Source organism: Photinus pyralis, unplaced genomic scaffold, assembly GCF_008802855.1.
Source record: "Photinus pyralis isolate 1611_PpyrPB1 unplaced genomic scaffold, Ppyr1.3 Ppyr1.4_LG1, whole genome shotgun sequence".
Lineage (NCBI taxonomy): Eukaryota > Metazoa > Arthropoda > Insecta > Coleoptera > Lampyridae > Photinus > Photinus pyralis.
Window position 1 is genome coordinate 65,448,209 of NW_022170249.1, and position 21,168 is coordinate 65,469,376.

Sequence of the window (21,168 nt, forward strand, 5' to 3'; positions counted from 1 at the left end):
ACACGTTTTCAGTCTGTTGCGCCGGAAAATTCCAATTAAGACTAGGTGATGATTGGATTAATGAGTAATGAAGTTTGAATGCGCTTAATTAGTTAATCGTCGTTAATAAATGACGTTTTAATTAAAAAAATTTAAAAAATCCGGCGCAGACGGCGTCTAGATTTATATCAAAATGACCGCGCTTAAAAGACGGGAAGTCCGACGTCAATCTTATATTTTTCCGATAACTACAGGCCAAGTAATTAATTAAAAACTTAATTAATTTGCACCGCTTTAGTACTGAATACAGCGACGAGCTGGAAATTCCCTATTCCACTTCCCCAAAATTCGAATTTCATCAGGTAAACGTTGGATTTTGTGGGTATCTTTTGCCTTTTGTACTTGCCGTAGGTAAGTTTATTATCTTTGCCATTTTTTGTAATTGCCGTAAGTTAGATCTTTTGCATTATTTCGCCCAGTTTTTGGCATCGTCACGGAGGAGGTACTACTCTGGTCAATGTTTGCATGCTGTCAACAAAATGAATCGGAAAACGGAGCTACCGTCTACACTGCGCCGATTTGTTCGCGCAGTTTAAGGATATCTATGCTCTCTAGCTCAGTTATCGCTGCAACTGTACCGTCTTCGCGCTGATTTCAAAACTGCGCATTTTTCCTATCCACACGCAACGTTTTATCTGTAACGTGTTGAACTGTGCAGACAAAACGTTGTGCAAAACGTAGCGTCTGGACCGGCCTTAACATATGGAACCGTATATGCCATGCTGGTGGAGGAGTAAATCATGTGACTGAGGATCCTGAGACGTTTGACCTGGATTTTGACAGAACTTCCACCTGGTGCGAAGGTGATTCAATGCAAGTGGGTCTTCGACTCCCGGATGGCAACAATCCGATCGATTTTTAGCATTGCAGTGAAAACATGCATTTGATGCAATTCGACGTCTCTACTGCATTCCTGTAAGGAGAACTTGACGAAACAGTTTTCATGAAACAGCCCCAAGGATATGAATATGGAACCAACAAGGTCTGCCAACTCAACTACTTAAGTGCAGCATCCCAGTGCCATATAATTGGAATACTTGCATTCTGTATGGTATCTGGCTAAACAAATAAATAAATAAAAGAAGTCTCTACGGTCTCAAACAAGCGCCAAGATGTTGGAGCAAACGTCTGGGAGCTTTTCTTCATGAACATGGATTCAAGGTCAGTAATGCCGATCCATGCTTATTCATGCCAGAGAGATGGAAAAAACTCATCATTGGAATAGGAGTTCAAAATTGACTATTTTTTGGGAATTGAAATCTAACAAGAAGAAGGGTTTATCAAAATTCATCAGAAAACGGAAAACGCCAAGAAATTTTTGGAACGTTTCAATTTGTCAGATTGGCAGTTTCAACTCCAATGCTCAAGGCTGCAGAAACTTACACATTAGGAAAAGTTAACCAGGCGATACAATTTCCCTACAGGCAAACAGGAGCACTGTAGTACCTAATGCTCAATCTGATTCAGCGTACAGCGTATGATACATCTCTTGAAAATCCAACTCGAGGAATTTCAAAAATATTCCCTTACATAAAAAGGGTAGCATGTATGACATTAAATAGGATACTATCTATTCCCTCTAATTTCTCAAAAATTTTTGACATTTATGACCAAATATGACATTATCTCTAATATGGTTTCATACCTAAGTCATCTACCCAAAAAGCAATCTTCAACTCAGTGTCTATTTTGGATCAAATCGAAAATCGTAAATACACTTCGGGTGTTTATTTTGATTTGTCGAAAGCATTCGGCACCATAAATCCCAAAATACTTTTGCAGAAGCCAAAGCGCTATGGATTGAGAGGTAATAGTATAAAACTATAATCTGTTCACTCAACAGATGCAGTTAAGCCACTCCTAATAGGTTTTGGCCAATGTAATAGGAGACACGTTTCAAAGTCACAAAAATTATAAAAACCGTGAAATTTAAAATCGCATGTCACATTGTACGACTAACTTATAAAGTGTTACGTTTTAAATATTGACCTTTCAACACACAGCAGTGCATAGTTTCAAATTGTTTATTAAGTTCAAGCAGATTATTTTGTTCGTATAAATGAAATTAAGGGCAAGTTGAGGCAAGACAAGTACAAAACGCAATGACAGGTTTGACGTTACGGATGTCAATTCCGATATGGCAATTATAATTGGAAGCAAATAGTTGCGTGTGTTACAGGTTTTGAAAATTCGGCCAATTAAAAATGTTCATTTAAATTTGCCGGGAATTTTTTGGGGGGAGCTGTTCGGTGAACAGATAATAATAAATTCCTATCTAGAAGACAGAACCCTAAGAGTATGTATCACCGATCGTCATAATGATAGCCACCTACCACATACCATAAACTAAGGGGTACCACAAGGATCAATAATTGGACCACTTCTCTTTCTACTATACTCCAATGACCTACTCGTAAATCTCCAGATACAATCTACATACCAATTTGCCGATGATACACCTTGCATTCTTTCAGCATCAAATATGCCAGAATTATAATCTATAGCGTGTACAGTTGTACACAATATGGTTAATTGGTGTAATAATAATTTCTTAACATTAAATCAGGAACAAACAGGTCTCATTATATTTGATAATAAACTCAATAAGTCATTGTACGTTCGCAGGGCCGTAGTCAGAGGCTCCGAGTGAGGGGGGTGTATGCAATAAAAAATGCCGACTTCAATAAAAATTCAAAATAATACACCGTACAACATTAAACGACGGCATTTTAACGCTACCCATTGTGACACTATTTTTTCCAAATGTATACTGTCTGCTATATCTTTTTCGGATTACTTAGAACCAATAAGGCAGTTAGCCAATTATCTGCCATAGAGGAACGCAAATGATTTTTAATTAAACTATATAATAAATACCAAAGTAATAATAATAATTATTTTTTATTTTTTTTTTGTATTGAGCTTCGACAGCTATGGTCATTAGCTCTTGTTGGTAATTTAAATGTTATTATTTATTTATTATTTTATTATTTGTCATTATACAGAGTGCTCTTTTTTCGCGGCTGTCATGGATATGGATTCTATTTTATTTCTATTTGCACGAAAACCGAGTCGAAGTGGGACGTTTAGAAGACCTTTACAGAGGAATTTGATAAATATGGCCAGAATGGCATAGAACTTTTTTTTTGCGTTAGAGTCGCTAAATTTCATCTTATGAACTTTCATCAGAGTTATTTTTCTCTGACGTGCCATAGCTTTTAATTTACTACTTTGATTTTACCAAAATACCATATTATTCAATTTTCACGACAGTGCTTTAGAAATTGCAGCCAAACTCATTTGCGGATTTGCTTTGGTAGTTTACATTTATAATCAAGATAATTAATAAAAATGTCGTTTTAAATGTAGTAAAGCATTCTTTTGGCAAGATTTTATTATATATTATTATTAAGTTAAAAGTAGTAATCTATCCAAAACGGTTTTTTGTCTAAAAGACACTCTCGTGACAATTGAATAATTAAGTGTTATATTTAAAATGTAATATAGAAATCCATAGTAAATTCTTTATTAAAAAAATCTAAAAATTCAATGTGACCCCTACGTTCAAAACAAATTCAAAAAATAATGTCATAGTCTAAACCGCCCATTTCTGAAGTATAATAAATAAATAAATAAATAAATAGGTATACTCGTTTTTTTTAAATACAGAATTATTAAAACGCACAATTCAGTTCTTTTTAATTATTGAAACTAAAAGAGATATCCCACAAGTGGTTTCAATGATTGATTCGCATTTTAAATTTAACTTTACCCCAATTTGACCATTAGTTTTCAACATAAGAGATCCCATCGTCAGGCGCTAAAAATGACCACCCTGTATACTTATCTACCATCTATCCCTATCGCAACTTTTAAACCCATGCAAACATAACGGCTAGAAAAATTTGCGGAACATTTTTAAGCGACCTTTAACCATGAAAGGTAATGGATCTACATCCTCGTAATATCAATGAGAGTAACAACCAATATTTCTTCATTTTGCGTGGAAGGGGCGGCTACAAAACGGTTTTCCGGCTTACCGGCGTATTTTACGCAATTTTTTTCCAATATTAATTTAATTAATTTCATTTGAATAGCGATTTGCCGAGTGCCGACTAACTGAAGTTTTGCCGACTATGGTCACGCGTTAGGGGGGTTGTGACAACCCCCCATATCCCCCCGTCAATAGGAAACAAATCTATTCCTCAACAAAAAGAACTAATTTTAGTTGGTGTCACATTCGATAATCGTTTGAAGTGGAGTAGTTATAGTCCAGTAAAATTAGACAAAATAAGGGCCAAACCCGGAAATTTGAAAAAACAAGCTGAAAATTGGCAGACATGTTCAGGATAGTGCCAGAACCAATTTCCGAAAAGTCTCAAAAGATCCCGGTTGGGGAACGGACGCCATCTTAAAAAAAGTACCCCTAAACTCGATTTCTCAAGTTTTGAGCAAAACCAATGAACCAATGGTCTGATTCTCGTTGCTAAGGTGTCAAAATGTTTGTTTTAGTGTGCATTTGGAGTAAAAACATAATTCTGCACATAAAGAATATCTCGAAAATGAATGGATGGAAATGGATTACGATGAAATTTTTATCAAATGTGTAGATCGGAGTTCGTGAATTGGCAATATAGGAATGACTGGCCTATTAGTAGCACATCTAAAAATCAAAATAATTTCCAAACGGTACGTTTTGCTGGCAAACTTTTTACGGCACAAACGTAGCACTAACCAATCCACCTTGTCTCGAAATATGTGCCGCCAATGTTCTGCTAACTTCACGGACCCACTTTTTCCTTTAATATGAAGCGCCATAATATTCCTAAGGTCGACAATCCTACACTTTTAGGGGTGGCTCTTGTAACTCTGATCGTGTTTTTTTCCGGATTTATATTTTGCGTCTAGGGGCCCCTCGAAATCGCCGCCCCTCCTCCACTCCTAAACAATTAAAAGTACTTTATACCTACCCTAACCAGAATTTGTTTCTAGAAATATGCAATATTTTTACTTCTTACAAAAAAATGTATAATACTATTTTGCTCAGGTTGATTTAATTAGTAGTAAACACATTTTTGACATTAATAATGAGATTTATAGTGTTATAACAAAGCATAATATCTGTATAGTTTGAATTACAAACAATTTTTCGAGAAATATACTCCATTTTAGCGAATTTTTGCAAATTTATTCGTATAAAAGTAGCTTTTAATCTTTTTTAATCCGGCCGGCTGGTTGGCTGGCAGCAAATAAGGGCACGTAGAAAAACGCTTGTAGAAAGACGAGTAGTCTACGTGTATCTATACGAAATTAGCAACGTTTTACAAGGTGCCCGTCTCTAGGGGTCTAGCCTACTGACTTTCTATTTAATTATACAGTAACAAAGTTCATTAAATTGAGGGTACGTAAATCACGTTCCCAGACGGTAATTTCCATTTACCAGTAGAAAACAAACAAAGTATGAGCCCTTTATAATTCCACTTGAAGTAATTACGTATTACCAGAAGAATTTAATATTAATATTAACAAATTTAAAGAAATGGTAACGGAATGTTTCGAAGAACACCCTCAAGATGTTTTACAAAATGTCTCTAGTCAAAGAAGATTTCTAGGGCGCGAGTATGGGTAGAAAGAACAAGGAGCGTGCAGTATGTAGTATATATTTGTCCCTAATTACCAATGAGTTAACTAATAAATACTGCCCAAAAATATATACCCTGTCTACTATCATAACACTACTTCATTGAAAAATTGCTAAATATTCTACAGTACGGCTACAGGATAAATGATTTTGGTGTACCAATTCACGCAAAATGCGACCTTCTTTAACAAAACTATCCTCACTTCGACTTTCCATCGCCCCTCTGGTAGGAACGGAGGGAAATTTGTGTGATTTGGTCGTAAATTGTACAGGTAATAAAATGACCCCTAAAATTAAATGGCAATATTTTTAGAATTAGTCGGTGGTGTACCTACGTTTAATATTGGGCAAGAATGCAAGTTGGATTCTTTAAACATATTAGGAATGTCAAATTCTTTTCGTTTTAATCCATCACATAATCCCATATTAAACTGAACTGGACCTGGGCGATATATATTACTTCGAAATATGCCACTCCTTATTGAAAACTATAAAAGAATTGGATGAGCTGAAACTCCCACAAAGAAGATCATGAATATACTTCCCCCTCCGCATCGTTCCTAATGTTAGCCTTACTAATAAAGCTCAGATTCAAATAGAGATTATCACGGCTGACTTTGACGCATTTGTAAGTGAAGTTTTTCACTATGGTATCATCAACTTCGCTGACATCACAACGTTCATGACCAAACGTGTAACGCTTTTGCTAAAATAAAAAAAAATTACCTCTTACACACAGGCAAGTAATTATAGTTACCACAGAGTCGCACATGTAAGGTGTTAACACCATGACTAACAAAGCCGTCAAGTTTCTGACTTCCATATTTTTCGATTGGCAGAGTAATACTGTCTCAATGGAAATAAGGTTCGGTTTAAATAACAAAATTTACCTTATCTTTAAAGATCAGATGTAATGAATACAATGCAAAATTATAAATTAGGCGTGCTTCCGAAAGTTACAATATTTGGTCGGTGAATACACAATCGGAGTACCTACATCAAAAGGTTGAAGTAAATGAAACGTATCTAACTAAATGGTCAGAATTACAGTGCATGTAATATTACTAGAGCTTTGTTCCGAACTCTGTAATTGGACGATTGAAACGAGTCCCGAAAAAATAAGCAAAAACCAATGAAATATTTCAGTCACATGTCACCAACACTACGTACTGTCAAATAAAAAAGAAAGTATAAAAGATTACCAAATTTAAGTCTTTTCAATAATATAGAATTATCGTAAAGTCATTATGAGATAAAGTGCAAACTGTTGACGTGCATCTTTTGAATTGAGTGGGATCTTTAACAGCTGTTTAGGATTGGTAGTAAAAAAGATACTAAACCAATGAAAATTTAGACATCGCCATGTTGAGTGATACTTCACCATTGTGAGTGTGAAAAAATTACTCTGTACTTAAAGAGGGAGTCATTCAGCTTTCAAACATTTAATTAATGTCCCAACGAGCACGGAGAGATCGCAATCCCTTCATAAAAAGAGTTCTTTAGAAGGCGAAGGCATTCATCAATGCGGAATACGTAGTATACATGATGTAGTAAATAAATCGAGCGAGATTTAATAACATCGTATCAAGTGGCTAAATTATAACTAGACACTGTCGATATTTACCGAACACCGAAGTCGATCCCATTGTAATAAAAAATTCCCATTTGGAGTATATCAGAAGAATTTAATATGGACGGGTTTCCAAATGCATTTTCCTGAAAGAAAGATATTATAATCATTCAAATGCATATAAGTGCTAAAAGCTTCAACCCATTCCATGAACGACAAGATTTGTAGTCCTGAATTAGTTCTATTTATTTCTGTGTAAGTATTCAAAGTCAATACCGAATACCTTTAAGAACTAACGTAAAAAATGAATTTGTAGAAAATCTAACGTAAAGTTTTTAGTAAAGGATTCAACCAATTTTAAATTTCTGATATGAATATTAATTTGTAAATTTAAGGACCTATTGAATTTTGTTGAGATTTAGAATTAAGTTTTGTTTTAAGGATTTTTTTATTCCACAATTTCAACTCGACCTAGTACCTTTATTCAAGAAAATTATTCAAAAATGTTAGTACACTTATTCGAGAAGATTTTTCAAAAAAAGTATTATAATTAGAACGATAACATTAATCCAGATATCATAAATCAACATAAAACAAATGAACGTGTACGTTTCTTATTAAACCTTGAAAACAAAATGAAATTTGCAATAAAATGGTTTTCATGGCAATGAATGTTCAAAATGTTCACAAAGGCAGTGGCATAACCTATCACAAAGAGCTTAAAATAAAAATTAATTTCTTCTACACGGGTGCTAACGTGTTACGTCATTGAAAAGAAAAAAAAATCTCTATCAAATGAGCCTAAGTGTGCATTACTATTTATAACAAAATTCAATTGTTTTTCCTTATTCATTTGTTTTCTGAAATAAAAACAATGGAAAGTTGCCTTATTATGGATCACCCCAATTTTTCAAAAGTCTGCAGGAAATTTATAGCACATTTAATAAGCATTTAAATGGTTAGAGTGTTTGAAGCGGAGTAGAAGTTCTTATGAGGTTCAGACTTTCGACCCAAGATTCAAAGAGTCTATTAAATTCGAATTTTGCAGTAATCTTCGTTAGTACGTTTGAAATTCAAGGCAATCTTAATTGTAGAGAATAAATTTAAGGAATGTTCAGAAAATCAAACTTTCAATAAGAGTTTTCAGAAAGCTTGGAAAGGTTCAGGTTTTTCCATACTAAACCATATACAAAATTAATTTTCTACACACTCTACTGCAATTTAAAAGTACTTAACTTGTTAAAATGTCATAAATGAATAAGGTAAGTTCCATTTTACAGGAGCGAAGAACACAATCCTAAAAAATGCACAGAAAAAGCGAGAGTAATAATGTAAATTGCAGTATAAATTCAATTAATGGAAACCCTATCAAGCTATTCTGACATAAATCTCTACGACGAAATTGATAAACGTTAAAGAAGTCAAACACGATCATTAATTTAATATGCATATTGTAATTGAATACAACAACCAGATAACCATGAAAATAAAGATGGATAGAACGTTATATAAGAATCGGGCAAGAAAAATTCCTTAAAGCAACTAATCAATTTATAAAGTAATAAAACATAAGTATACATGAACGGCGGCTGTGTTATTTTAAGTGCATCTTCTAGTCAACTTCATTTAAGATAATTGTATAAATATACATTAAAACTATTTTTCATTATGTCGGATAAGCTCTTATTAAAGGAGGTGGTTTTATAAAAATTCTTGACAAAGAGATTGAACGATAAAGATTTGTTTTGTCCTCCGGTAGCTTGCAGAGAAAAAGGCGTCCGCATAAATGAAAAGCCACAACACCTTCAAAATTTTAATTTAAACAACTATTGTTCAAGACTTCCAAATTTTATTCGGCCTTTCAACGGAAATTTTAGGCAAATACTGGAGTAAATACGACTTTCCTAAATTTCAACATGAGTACATCACAAATAAAAATCACAAATTCTAATTTATGATTCAAATTTTGTTATTTGATTTTTTTCATAGATTGTTGGAACTAGTAGAGATACTTTTGGAATTAGGTGCCATTGTTTAAGTTTCAAAATTTTTACAGGTTCGCATAATATCAAATTTGAGTTTTTACAGAAAGGTCTGAATTTTTCAAGTGAGAGAGTCGATGCGGTTTTTTAAAGGTAAAACAAATTTGGTATCAGCGGCTTTCGTCCTGCCCCAAGCCACAAAGTCGACTTTTCATGAAAGAAAGGAATATCCAGTATTGGTTGGAAGATTTTACCATAATTTTAAGCCATAATTGATTTATTGAAGATAAGAGGTGGCATTGGTATTGTCTATTCTTTGTTTTAAAATAGCATCGGTGCTTTGGCCGACTAAGTCTGTATTGGTTGTTCACTAAAAGGTATAGTAGGTATAGCCCTCAATCCAAGAAACAATCTTTGGTTCATCTATGCCAAGCATTTACAGAAAACCTTAATCTTCCAGCTGATTTGTTTACCTTCACTATTGACGATTCTGGTGGTGGAGTTGATTTTCATAGTATTTTCGGGGTAACTATCGGAAGTGGTCTCTTGGTTATGGTAAGTAGTTTTGCGGTCTGCCCCGATTGAATATGTTCAGCATCCCTTCGGATTTCTCTGCCTTCATAGGCTCTATAAGATTATCCCCGAAAAGTCATTCGCCTATATTTACCCATGCCACCACTAAAAATCTTCTAGCCTCAGATTCTTGGTGATGGAGAGAAAGCGACTCGCATCACTTAGGTACTCAATAAAAGCCAGTTTTTGAAACTAAACTCCAACGCCTTCTTTCAACTCGTTGAAAGATGAAGGTACCAACTGTAACTTAAGAGACAATTATCGTTTGTCAGAGCGGCCTTTCAAAACTCGTTAAAAGTGTAGCAACAGATAAGTCAAAAATTCGTTTTGGTAGATGGTACCTTCGTGGTAAGAACAAGTTTTCTAAAGTAAGTATCCTAAAGGAACCTTCCTTCCAACTTGGAAGAAGTAGTACAACAAAAACTCGTTTGCGTACTTAGATAAGCCTGTAGGTAAAGTTAAGGATGACTTACCCCTTTCGTAAAAGGGAGTTGATAAATCTCGTTCCCGATCGGCAAGCGGTGTTGACCCCGATTGTTCTGAATCCCCGAATCTACCTCTGTTTCGGTAACGTATCGTCCTTGGATTGACCGGAATTCGGATAAAAGATATATGCGATATCCTGTAAGCGATCATCCTTCCTTCCTCTTTTATTGCGCTTGCGGCGGCGAGCCCGGCAAGAGTGGGGGAAGCAGAGGGCGCGAAAAATTTCGTGGCGCGAATTTTGAATACGACTACACTACACATATTATGATTTAGAGCAGCGGTTTCCTAACTTTTTTGGTGCCGTACCACCTAATATACCGGGTGATTCATTAGAAGTGATGATCGCTTGAATTTCGCGCGTAAGGTTTTAGTATTTTTTGCATTATTAGATTGACGGTTTGAATTTCGTTAGTAATTTTTTTCTGTCATTTAAGAAACCAGTGTCGCCGTTAATTGTTGTGTGCCATTTGCGGTTTATTACTAATTTGTGGTAAAACAGAAGCAGTATTTGTAGATTATAAATAAGTAAACGATTTACTGAAAGCATGATGATACACCACTGCAATTAGATAAATGATCATCAGTTAGTACCAACTTCATAATTTTTTTGATTTGCGGGAAATTCAAATTGTCCTCATTTCTAATGAATCACCCGGTATTTCGAAACCTTTATGTACCACTATACTAATCTGTAAAAAAATGCTCTTTTGAACTTTTTAATATTTTATAAATCATATGATTCTTATATAAAAAAACTATTGCTGTTTTACCATTACAATAAATAAAACAAAACTCTATTTTCACAATAAGATTTCCCTTTTTTGCCACACCCCAAAATGGCGTGTCTACACCAGTGCTCGTACCACCAGCCATCAGTCAGTCAGATTTTGACAAAATTTAATCAAACTATCAACATTTACCAGAAAATTCAATAATAAAAGTCGTTTTTGGAATTTTTTTTGTTTTAAGAGCGTCTTCTTAAATAGGGATTATAATGTTTTTAATTCCATCAAAGCGTGTAGATAAAAACGAAGAAAATGACACCAAATAGGACTCCCTACGATAAATCTCTGAAGGACGATTTTGATTTGAAAAAGAAAGTTTTTCCCGAAAAAAACGAATATTTCGGAAACGTCATAATTTTTTATATTGAAAAAAATTTTTGGTATTTGAATCATAAAATAGTATATTTCAACCAAGTCTCGTTAATAGAGAATGATTTTTTCCGAAATGGGTTTCATGCCTTGAGACCGAAGAGCTGATGTCAATTACTTCAAGGGCTGTTGCTCCCCAAGGCATCAACTGATACGTAACCCGATCGATTGGTGTTACTTGCTTAAAAACCTGCTTGGAGAAAGGAAATTTTGAAGAGGAAGTATAAGGTAGTTACTCTGGCACCTGTTTCCTGTTCTCTGAGCTAAAACAATGCCCAAAAGACAGTTAAGTTAAGGCAAAAGATTTGAGCCACGTTAAAAAAGGGAAAAGTAATACTCTGTCAACTAAACGTAGATGGAAATTGTTGAAAGATAAGCAAACTGTGCTGTAAGTGATCTTTCGAGAGTTCACAAGTACCTCATGCAATTAATGAGTTCCGAACGTCACGTAAAATATTTATTGAGAGCTTTAAGCACATTATCTAGATTATGCTAGATGGAAATTAAACAAACTTTACTGGTTTAGTATAAATAGAGATATTACATCTACAGGTTAAAGGTAAATATACATAACTGTAGATTAAAATCAATATTAAGATCATTTACCAGTTCATAAATATTGACCTATATAAATCACGTCTTCATGTCGAAATCTATTGAAAGAATCCATTGTTGTTTGTTGAGATCATATATATAAGAGAAGTGTATATATGGTTGAGATAGTCTGTAACTGACGAATTTTAATCTTTTGGTTGGTTTACGGTTGAGAATTTGGGTCATTTTCAATATAGTGGAATTGAATATCTTTAGAATAGAAATCCGCATATTATCTTATTGTGACACTTAATAGCTTCAATGCTGATGATAGTTTAATAGTTACGTTTCATTTATTCCATCTATTATAGTATCGCATTTTGTAGCATAATTGGCGTTGTATTAATTTACTTTAATATACCAGTATAAACTTAAAACTCATAGTACGGTAGGTTCAATAAATTCATTTGTTTTATTTTATTGGATGCTTCAAATTTTTCCGCATCTGCATTTTCAGACTATGATTAAGCGAAGAAGTAAAAATGTTCGAAGTGTCCGAAGAAGAAAAAACACCGAAGAATGCAAAGAATTTTACGAATCTAGCGGTACTAAAAAATCTAAGGTACAGAAAGAATTCTAAGAAACATCGGAAAAAAGTTCAAAGCCTGAAAAATTTAAATATGAAAATTGGAAAAATCTAAAGAATATGAGGAATCTAATATTCGAAGAATTTTAAAAATCTGAAAAGCCCTATGCATCTGAAAAGTTGGAATAATTGAAGAATCTGAGGGGGGGGGGGAGCAATCGTGTGCGAGCTTACCGTTCAGTTTTTACGACACGACGTGTATTGGTAATGTCTTCCATGCAGTTTTGTGAATGGCGTATAAACGTAAATCGTTCGTGGGTTTGAATTACAGTATGGTCATATTTTAAATAAATAAATTTTAATCTAAATAATTTTAAAACGTCGGAGAAAGAGTACGTGTTATTAAAATTCCCATACAGACAATTCGTATTAATGTAGCGTGTACGCATACTCAATTGTTATCAATACAATTAATATTAACTTGCCGTTCTTTAATTGCGACCAGATAAAGTTATCCTGGAAAGATGCACTACCTGTACCTCAACGCCTGTACGTTCGGTGACATTGTGAAGAAATTGTACTATAAACAAAACCTGGTCGTAATTAAACTTTCTAAGATTTCAAATGGCATTTTGTATACGAACAAACTCAAAACATAGGTGGAAAATTAGAGTGTGCCGCGTAGTTTAGAATTTGATTATTTATTCTGTGCACAAACGCGGTCGAGCCAAATATAAACTTCATTATCCTGATAATTTTCAACGGGAGACAATTGTACGAGAGTCAGTCACCAAAGGGTTCCCAAAACGATCCAGTTTTCAGTTCTTGGAGGGAACCTTTATCAAGGGACGGCCTAACTATTTTTTATTGGTGTTAATATTTGACCTAAAGCAAAACTAATGACTATATTCTCCACAGCAACTTTTCATACTCTTTAATGTGACGTTGTTAATTTTTTAATTTGACGTTTCGTCTCTGCGGAATCACCATTGATTTAATTTTTTAAAATACGTGTTTAATTTATTGTGTAATAATTAGTACATGTTGATGCAGGACCTGCACATAACTTGAAAAACGTTTGGGATTTCCCGAAAAAGTTGTTAGCACCCAACAGAAGGGAAACATGAAAATGATATTCTGGAATGTAGCGGGGGTATCTGGCAAAGATTCTCTCTCAATTCTGAAAGTTTGTAAGAGGATATGATGTCGTGGGAATGGTAGAATCATGGGCAAAAGAAAATAATTGGAAGAAAATAAAGCAATTCCGTATGAATATAATGTATCGCGAAGAAAAGGGGGTATTTTAACAGGGCTAGGAATAGAGAGCTAGGAAAGAATACAAGTCAAACGACTGAAGAAAGACAATGTGAGCGATAACGATATACAACACAGAAGAAATAAAATAGAAAATATGGTACATGAAAAAAAAAGGGGGAGGGGGGTGTAGATTCATTTTAATGGCAGTATACAGGAAAATGGATAGAGATGGAAAGAGGACCACAATATACAAAATCAAGAGATAATTATCAGAAATGAGAGGGTGAGAGAACCGGTAATTCACATACATGGGAGGAAGAGGGAAGTCGGTAATTGATTACATAATGTGAAATGAAAAATACTGGCGAAAATAGATGAATTCAAGGTTGAATCAAGGATAGAATCTGATCACCAACATATGTAATTGAGATTAAAAGGGAAGATAAGAAGGTCAAGAAATGAAAAGACAACAAGACGAAGGAAGATACAGTTATAACAAGAGACACGGTGGAGAAATAGAAGGATACCAGAAGAATAAGAGGGAACACAGAGAAGGAGTGGAATAAAGTGAGTATTAAAAAAAGCAATAATGTGGAACGAAATAAGTGAATGGGAAAATGAGGGAAAAATTAAAGAGGGGTGGGCCAAATAGTGTATAGAAGAGAGAAATTATTGAAAAAGAAAGAAGGGGGAAAGAGAGAGAACAGAAAAAAAGTACAAAAGAAAATGTAAAAAAAGCAGAAAGAAGGCGAAGAGCAAATCAAGGAAATAAAACATAAAATGATTTTTGGAACGTGATAAACATAGGAAAAAAGAAAAATAGTGGGAGAGAAAAACAATTACAGGAATCTAAAAAAACATTTTGTTAAGTTACAAGGAAAGCAGGAGGCTATGGAATAGGTAGGAAGAGAGGAGGTTGAAGGAGATGAGATAACAAGAGAAGAGATTGATCAGCAATTAAAGACTGAAGAAAGGGAAAGCGGGATGGGGGAGATGAGATAGGTAATGAGTTTTCGCCTCAAATAGGGTCAAGGAAAGGATGAGTCATCTAGTAAACAAAAACAAGGTGTGGAAAGGAGGGGGTTTACCCAAAGGGGTAATCGTGCCTATTTTCATAAGAGAGAACAAAGATTGTGTGGGAAACTATAGGAGAATTACTATAATAACTAGGGCGTATAGGATCTATGGAATGATCCGTGAACGAAAGACTAGAAAATGGGCAGCAGAAAAGGGAGGGGTCGATCGACTGCATATATGTATTACACAGATTGGTGGGAACGGAATTAGAAAAAAAAGGGCGGAAAGGTGTAAAGGACTAAGACAGGGATGCCCATCATCCCAACCGTATCTTCATGCGGGCGCCTGTAGGAACGGAAGAAACAAACAAAGAAATGGATATGGACGGGATGAGGTCGAAAGCAGGAGAGGAGTACGATAAAAGATGGAAAATGCGCTGGCAAAACAACATGACGTAGAGGGCGTATGCGAAAGCAGTAATTATAAACACCTAATAATAGAATGGTTATTAAAATATTTGTGGGAAGGAAGTAAAAATATTAAAACAGTAGAGAGATTCAGATGAGCAGATGAAGAGAGAGAAAGAGAAATGGAGACAAAAAGGAGATAGAAAATGTAGAATATGCGGAGAGAAAGAAGAGGACATGTTCTGGAACTGTACGGAGGTGGAGATGCCCTTTCATCTCCACCAATAGAAGAGAGATGCTGGATGAGGGGGGAGGAGGTGAGAAGTGGATGACGTGAATTTTAAAGAAAAGAAGGAAGGAATGTTCATAATGAAGCCCGAAAAAACTCTAAACCGCACTTAAACCATTAAGTGCTATTCATAATTGAATTCAGAATAAAAAGGGCTTTACAAATATGGTATAGAAATATCAGGGACGTATTAAAAAAATTAAGTTAATGATGGTTCAACAAAGACGAAACGTCGGATTAAAAAATTAATAATGACACCTTAAAGAGTACTAACAGTTGCTGCGAAGAAGTGTCATTGGTTTTGATCTAGGTGAAACATTAACGTCAGAACAAAATAGTTTGTAAAATCTAAAATCCGATTTGTTCAACATATTCCTAAAGCCCACAAATATACAGGGACATTTAAGCAAATTTGTATCTCTTACCGCATCTAGAATGCCCCCATAGTAACCCCTCTTAACTCGGACACAGTGTATATTACCATAGGTGGGGGTGCAACAAGGGTATCAAGCATTTCTTCTTTCCTATCAAAATTGCAAATGAGAAATGAAAACCACGACCCCAGGGCCGTAGCCATAGGTTGCCAGGAGGGAAAACTTTGGCGCAGTCAAAATAAATATCCCATGGGTTGTTTATTTATAATAACGGCGGAAGACCTGTCGTAATGATTGGCCTTGAAAACAATGAAAAACGTGGGCCGTGACCATGAGCAACTCAATGGGTGTTCATGTGTATAACGCGTTCGCGTATGATTATTTTACAACTTTTTGTATTAATACTTTCTTGAAGAAATCTGCAAAAAAGTGCAAGGTTACGTCACAAGTACGCACATGCCTGGTTAGAGTGAAAATGTCAGCATGTTAGATTGGCTGTTAATTAAACACAAAACTACAGCGGGTTACGTTTTTTTTTTTGGGTTAATGTCGTTAGGACATTGTATATCGTACCGATGCGTTTGACGTGCACGTCCCTGTTGAATGAAACGCGTGGTCGATTGGAACCATCAGATCGTTGGGAATCCGAGCGAGTCACATCAGGCATCACAGAGAACAGCTACCACCCTCTCATCCTGTAAACACCAGGACTGTTCGCTCATACTGTATAATTCATTAAGTGAGTGTGAGTGAAATGATAAAATATGGTCATGATTGATTATTATCAGTAGTTATTCAAAGGGATAAGGTTCTGACTTCATCAAATCACCCTCAAATTTCATTTAGTGGCTTATCCCCCTAATAAGAAGTAGACGAAAGTCGTAAAAGAAATAATTGCTTACTATACCATACCTACAATATTTGTGTACAAAAAATATTTTAATTTAAAATTAAAAAATTATCCTCGAGTGAGATAGAAGGGAGCGTATGTTTGTGTAGCAGATCACTATTCTATTATCCAGTTTTTACTCCACCATCAATAAGATCTTGTCGAATTCTACCACATTCCCTTTGTCGGTACCTACTTCTGACCTTTTGGGCGCCGAAGGTCGACTACCCCTCGAAGACGCGCCTTACAAAAGGTGGTTAATTCCGCCCCCTCGCCAAACCCCAAAAAACAAAATTCCGGCACGGCTTATGCCCGTTTACAAGATCTTTCCGACAACACCAATTTAAAAGCAATTGAAAAAGAAGAAGATAGGAAAAAACTGAAAAATCACCACATTAGTATAACACACTCGGAAATGGCGCCCAGATGTCGCCTACTCCACATCGCACATCATGTAGCTCCATTCTTGAAGTTGTTAATTACATGGCTCCGGTAGGTAGGGTAGATGTAATACACTCCTTGTTCTGCTGCGAGCCCGACACCGGAGAAATTGCGAGTTTTCTATGAAAAAACCTGATTTCACTTTTGCATTTTTTTTTGTTTTTCGCTAATAAAAAAATTCTAACCTACTCAAAACAGTTATCGGTTCTGGTCATAATTTCACTGCAAATTTACTCAACCAGCTGCAATTGGGGTTGGCGACCGCTGGCCTATACTGGAACCTCCTGTTAATTTTTACTTAGACTTAGACACATTTGCTTCTCTGGAAATTGATTCTTCGCTTGGCCCAGAAGTCAAATAAGATTTAATGTTATATTTCCACTCCCCCCTCCCTTCCCCTTTATGCTCGCTCGAGTATAAATTATGCTAATTAGTAATATTTTATTATCATGCCAAATAAATGCCAAATGTGATTATTTTTCATGACTCCTGAATATTTCAAAAAAAGCCTCCAGCTAGGGTGAAAATGTTCACCATTTGATTTAACACCATTTTCATAGTTTATTGATAAAAAGTGTCTTTCCTTGGTTCCTCTTCTACCAATTATTGTCACTGCTGCAACAAAGTTACTGTCAACTTTATGGGCCCCATTTTGTGCGCCTAATGTGCGCTATAATTATAATGGAACAGGTGGTATCGTTATGGAATAAATGTATCCAGGCTAATAATTTCGAAACACATACGCATATGCAAACTGAAGATAAACGAAACTTTATGGACTCTATTAAAAATGAGTATAGCTCTTGAAAAACGTTGTATCAATAAATACATCGTCATTAGACGATATCGGAACAGATTTTACGACATTGCACTTTCAAGTTGCGAACGGTTTTTAAAGCATAAACAACCGCTAAATGTTTCACTTTTTACTAAAGTAATTTTCATAAATGAAGAGGCGTAGTAGGCATATAAAAATAATTACCCACAACGTGCAGCAATGCAAATAACCTTCCTTAGAGCGATTTTTAATTTCTATTTACATGCAGTTATAGATGAGCAAATTTAGATAAGTGAACAATGAAAGAACCTTTTTTTAAGATGACAGAGAATATGGATAAATGGTAATAGAGTCAACCTTGGTTCGGCCCACTTTTCTTCTTTTAATGTATATCAATAATAATATAATGGATAATTATAGCATTTTTTAAGGAAGAACCTATTGTGGTCGTGACAGATGCCAATCGCACTTGCATTCATGCATTGTCCGTTAAACTTATCCTCCAAGAACGTGTTTTATTATGTGAAGGTAATGAGAAAAATTCGCCTTTTTTTAATTTATACAAGAATTAGAGATCCTTGGGGTATTACAAGGCGCATAATTAAATACTGTTAGAGATTTGATTACTTAACCTCTATCGCAAAGCGCCGATGTGTGAACTAAAAGGTTTGTCATGTAAGAAGTAAACTGTTCATTCCAATTAAGAAATTAACGCTACTAGTACTCGGACATTAAAATTTACAAAAATTATCCGCATTTTTACGACATCATGATTTTCTTCCGTTGGGGTAACGGATCATATCAAGGTATTTTCGATTATTATAACTGAGATGATGCCGCATCTGCGTGATGCGATGAATAATACAACTCAAATTAAGAGTGCTAATTCATTTTCTTTCAATGGAACTTGCAAGTAAACAAATTGCTTCTCAATGAACGGATAAACGAATTAACACAGATAGTTGGACTCAAGTGACATGGAAATTGTAAAGAAGGCCTTAGAATGATTGACCAAGCAGTCTTGAAAATAGTAATTACTATTTATCACTCACAATTTATAACATAACACGAGCGGGAGCGTAATAATTAACTTCGCATCGATGTTAGAACTAACTTCAAACACAATTCGATTTAATTATATAGTAAACAACAATCTTTCTAGAATGTTCTCGATTTCTCCCGAATGCTTCCGAATGTTCTCGAACAAACACGTCATATTTCCCGGAAAGAATGCGTGTCTTATCGCCGATGATCGATCTGATTTCTACAATATTCGCTACAATTAATTACTTCTTCTAAGTTGTATGTCTTCACCGGAAGTAATCCACCATTATGCGCTGTTATCGGACACGGAGTATGAAGAGCCAACAACGTTGTAAAAGAGAAACCAAAGAATTTTTATGCGATCTTATCAATTTTTAGCCACCTATTTCCCGAAATATTAGAAATTCGAGAAATCTTCCTAAAAATCATCATTGTATTTTGCAATAATACCCTCCCTTCCTTGGAATAAACTCGATTTTTTTAACCTGAACCTGAAATTTTTTAGTTCAATAAATAAAATGACCTACGGCTAGTTCTGGTAACAGATTTTCTTTACGGTGACCTACCCGCTGAAAAACTTCCCTTTCTTCTATAGTCCAGGCTAAATAGCTCTAAAATAATTTATTTTCAAAAAAAAATTAGTTACCGGGCGAAAGCGGGTTTTTCAGGCAGGCGAAATAAATAGAAATTGGGAAAAAATAATTAAAACAGCTGAATTTTTCCGCGGGTGAAATTCCGGGGGTTGAAAGGGGTGGAAACTGGTGTTTTGCAAATTGTGGCAAAACTATTAATTTTAGACGAAAATGTTAAATGTGAAAATTATAGATATTATTTAAAAAATGAGCAACTTTTGTATCTACACTATTTTCACATAACCTCAAATTTTCCTAGAAAAACCAGAAAAACTTCTTTTCGTTTTTTATTCTTATTTTTGCGAAAAAATGTCGTAGGGGGAGGAAACATAGCTTGTTTTATGATAAAAAAGAAGATAATGTTTTGGGCCTGTAAAGTTGAACCGTTTCCAAGATCTCACGATTTCTGAAAAAAACCACCTATTTTTCAAGGGGATGAAAAATCTATTTTTTTTCGTTTTTTCATCGTACAGAGGTGCGCGGGGTAGCAAAATTTTCGTAACGGCTTACATTTTAATAATCAAAAATAAAAAATGTTATTCCAATAGAAAAATTTTAAGAAAAGCGGCAAACACTGAAGGAACAGTTTTAAAGTATACCGTTTTTGAGAGTAGGTAAATAACTTTTTTTGCAACTAAATTAACGTATTGGATCCGCGCTAATAAAAAGTTTTTAAAATCTGTCTTTTCTTCCCTCTGTAATGTTGCTAAAATATGTTATTTTATTTCCCAGTGTCCAGCTGCCTTAATTAAAACATCTTTGTTATTTCTTTTTTCTGCATTTTTGCCGCAATAAAAGCAATTCGAAGTAAAATCGAATTCTTTTGCTTCCTGAACAATTTGTTTTTGTTCAATAACTCTTCTTCCTACCTGTTTTACAGCTGATGGGATTAAGCTGGCCCTGTTGATCGTTTTACAGTAATTATGAATAAAATCCTCAGAAAGTTTATTCCAGGTTTTACATCTCAAATCATTTGCTTTGGTCAATGGCCGGTAAAACTAACGTTCTTATTTCAGATTTTGCAAGTTTTCAAAAGGCCCAACGCAAAACAAAAGGAAATTGTTCAGGAATCAGGAAACAAGACAATCCGATTTTATTTCGAATTGCTTTTATTGCGGTAAAAACGCAGGAAAAATAAATAATAAAGATATTTTAACTAAAACAGTTGAGCATAAGATAACAAAAGAGAATATTTAAGCAAACATTAAAGAAGCAAGAAGACAGATTTCGAAAAAATCTTTATTAACATCCAATATGTTGATTTGTCATGTCAAAAACCGTGTAGGTATATCTTAAAACTGTTTTTCCAGTTTTTGGCGATTTTCTCGAATTTTTGCTATAGGAATAATATTTTTTTTATTTTTGTTTATTAAATTATAAGTCTTCTCGAAAATTTTGCTACCCCGCGCACCTCTGTACGATGAAAAAAAATAGATTTTTCATCCCCCCGAAAAAAAGGTGGTTTTTTCAGAAAT

At 34.8% G+C, this 21,168-nt stretch overlaps 2 protein-coding genes across 3 annotated transcripts in view; both read right to left on the minus strand.

Annotated features, from left to right (window-relative positions):
• Window positions 1–21,168, minus strand: part of LOC116159660 (beta-mannosidase-like) — a 503,499-nt gene that overhangs the window by 61,579 nt on the left and 420,752 nt on the right. The window lies entirely within an intron of this gene.
• The window catches only part of LOC116159659 (uncharacterized protein DDB_G0283697), a 175,118-nt gene that overhangs the window by 55,471 nt on the left and 98,479 nt on the right, over window positions 1–21,168 (minus strand). For both annotated transcript variants that reach the window (XM_031472686.1, XM_031472685.1), the window contains one exon: window positions 16,483–16,604. In XM_031472686.1, the coding sequence (XP_031328546.1) occupies window positions 16,483–16,576 (94 nt within the window). In that variant the 5' untranslated portion in view covers window positions 16,577–16,604. The remainder of the gene's footprint in view (window positions 1–16,482; window positions 16,605–21,168) is intronic.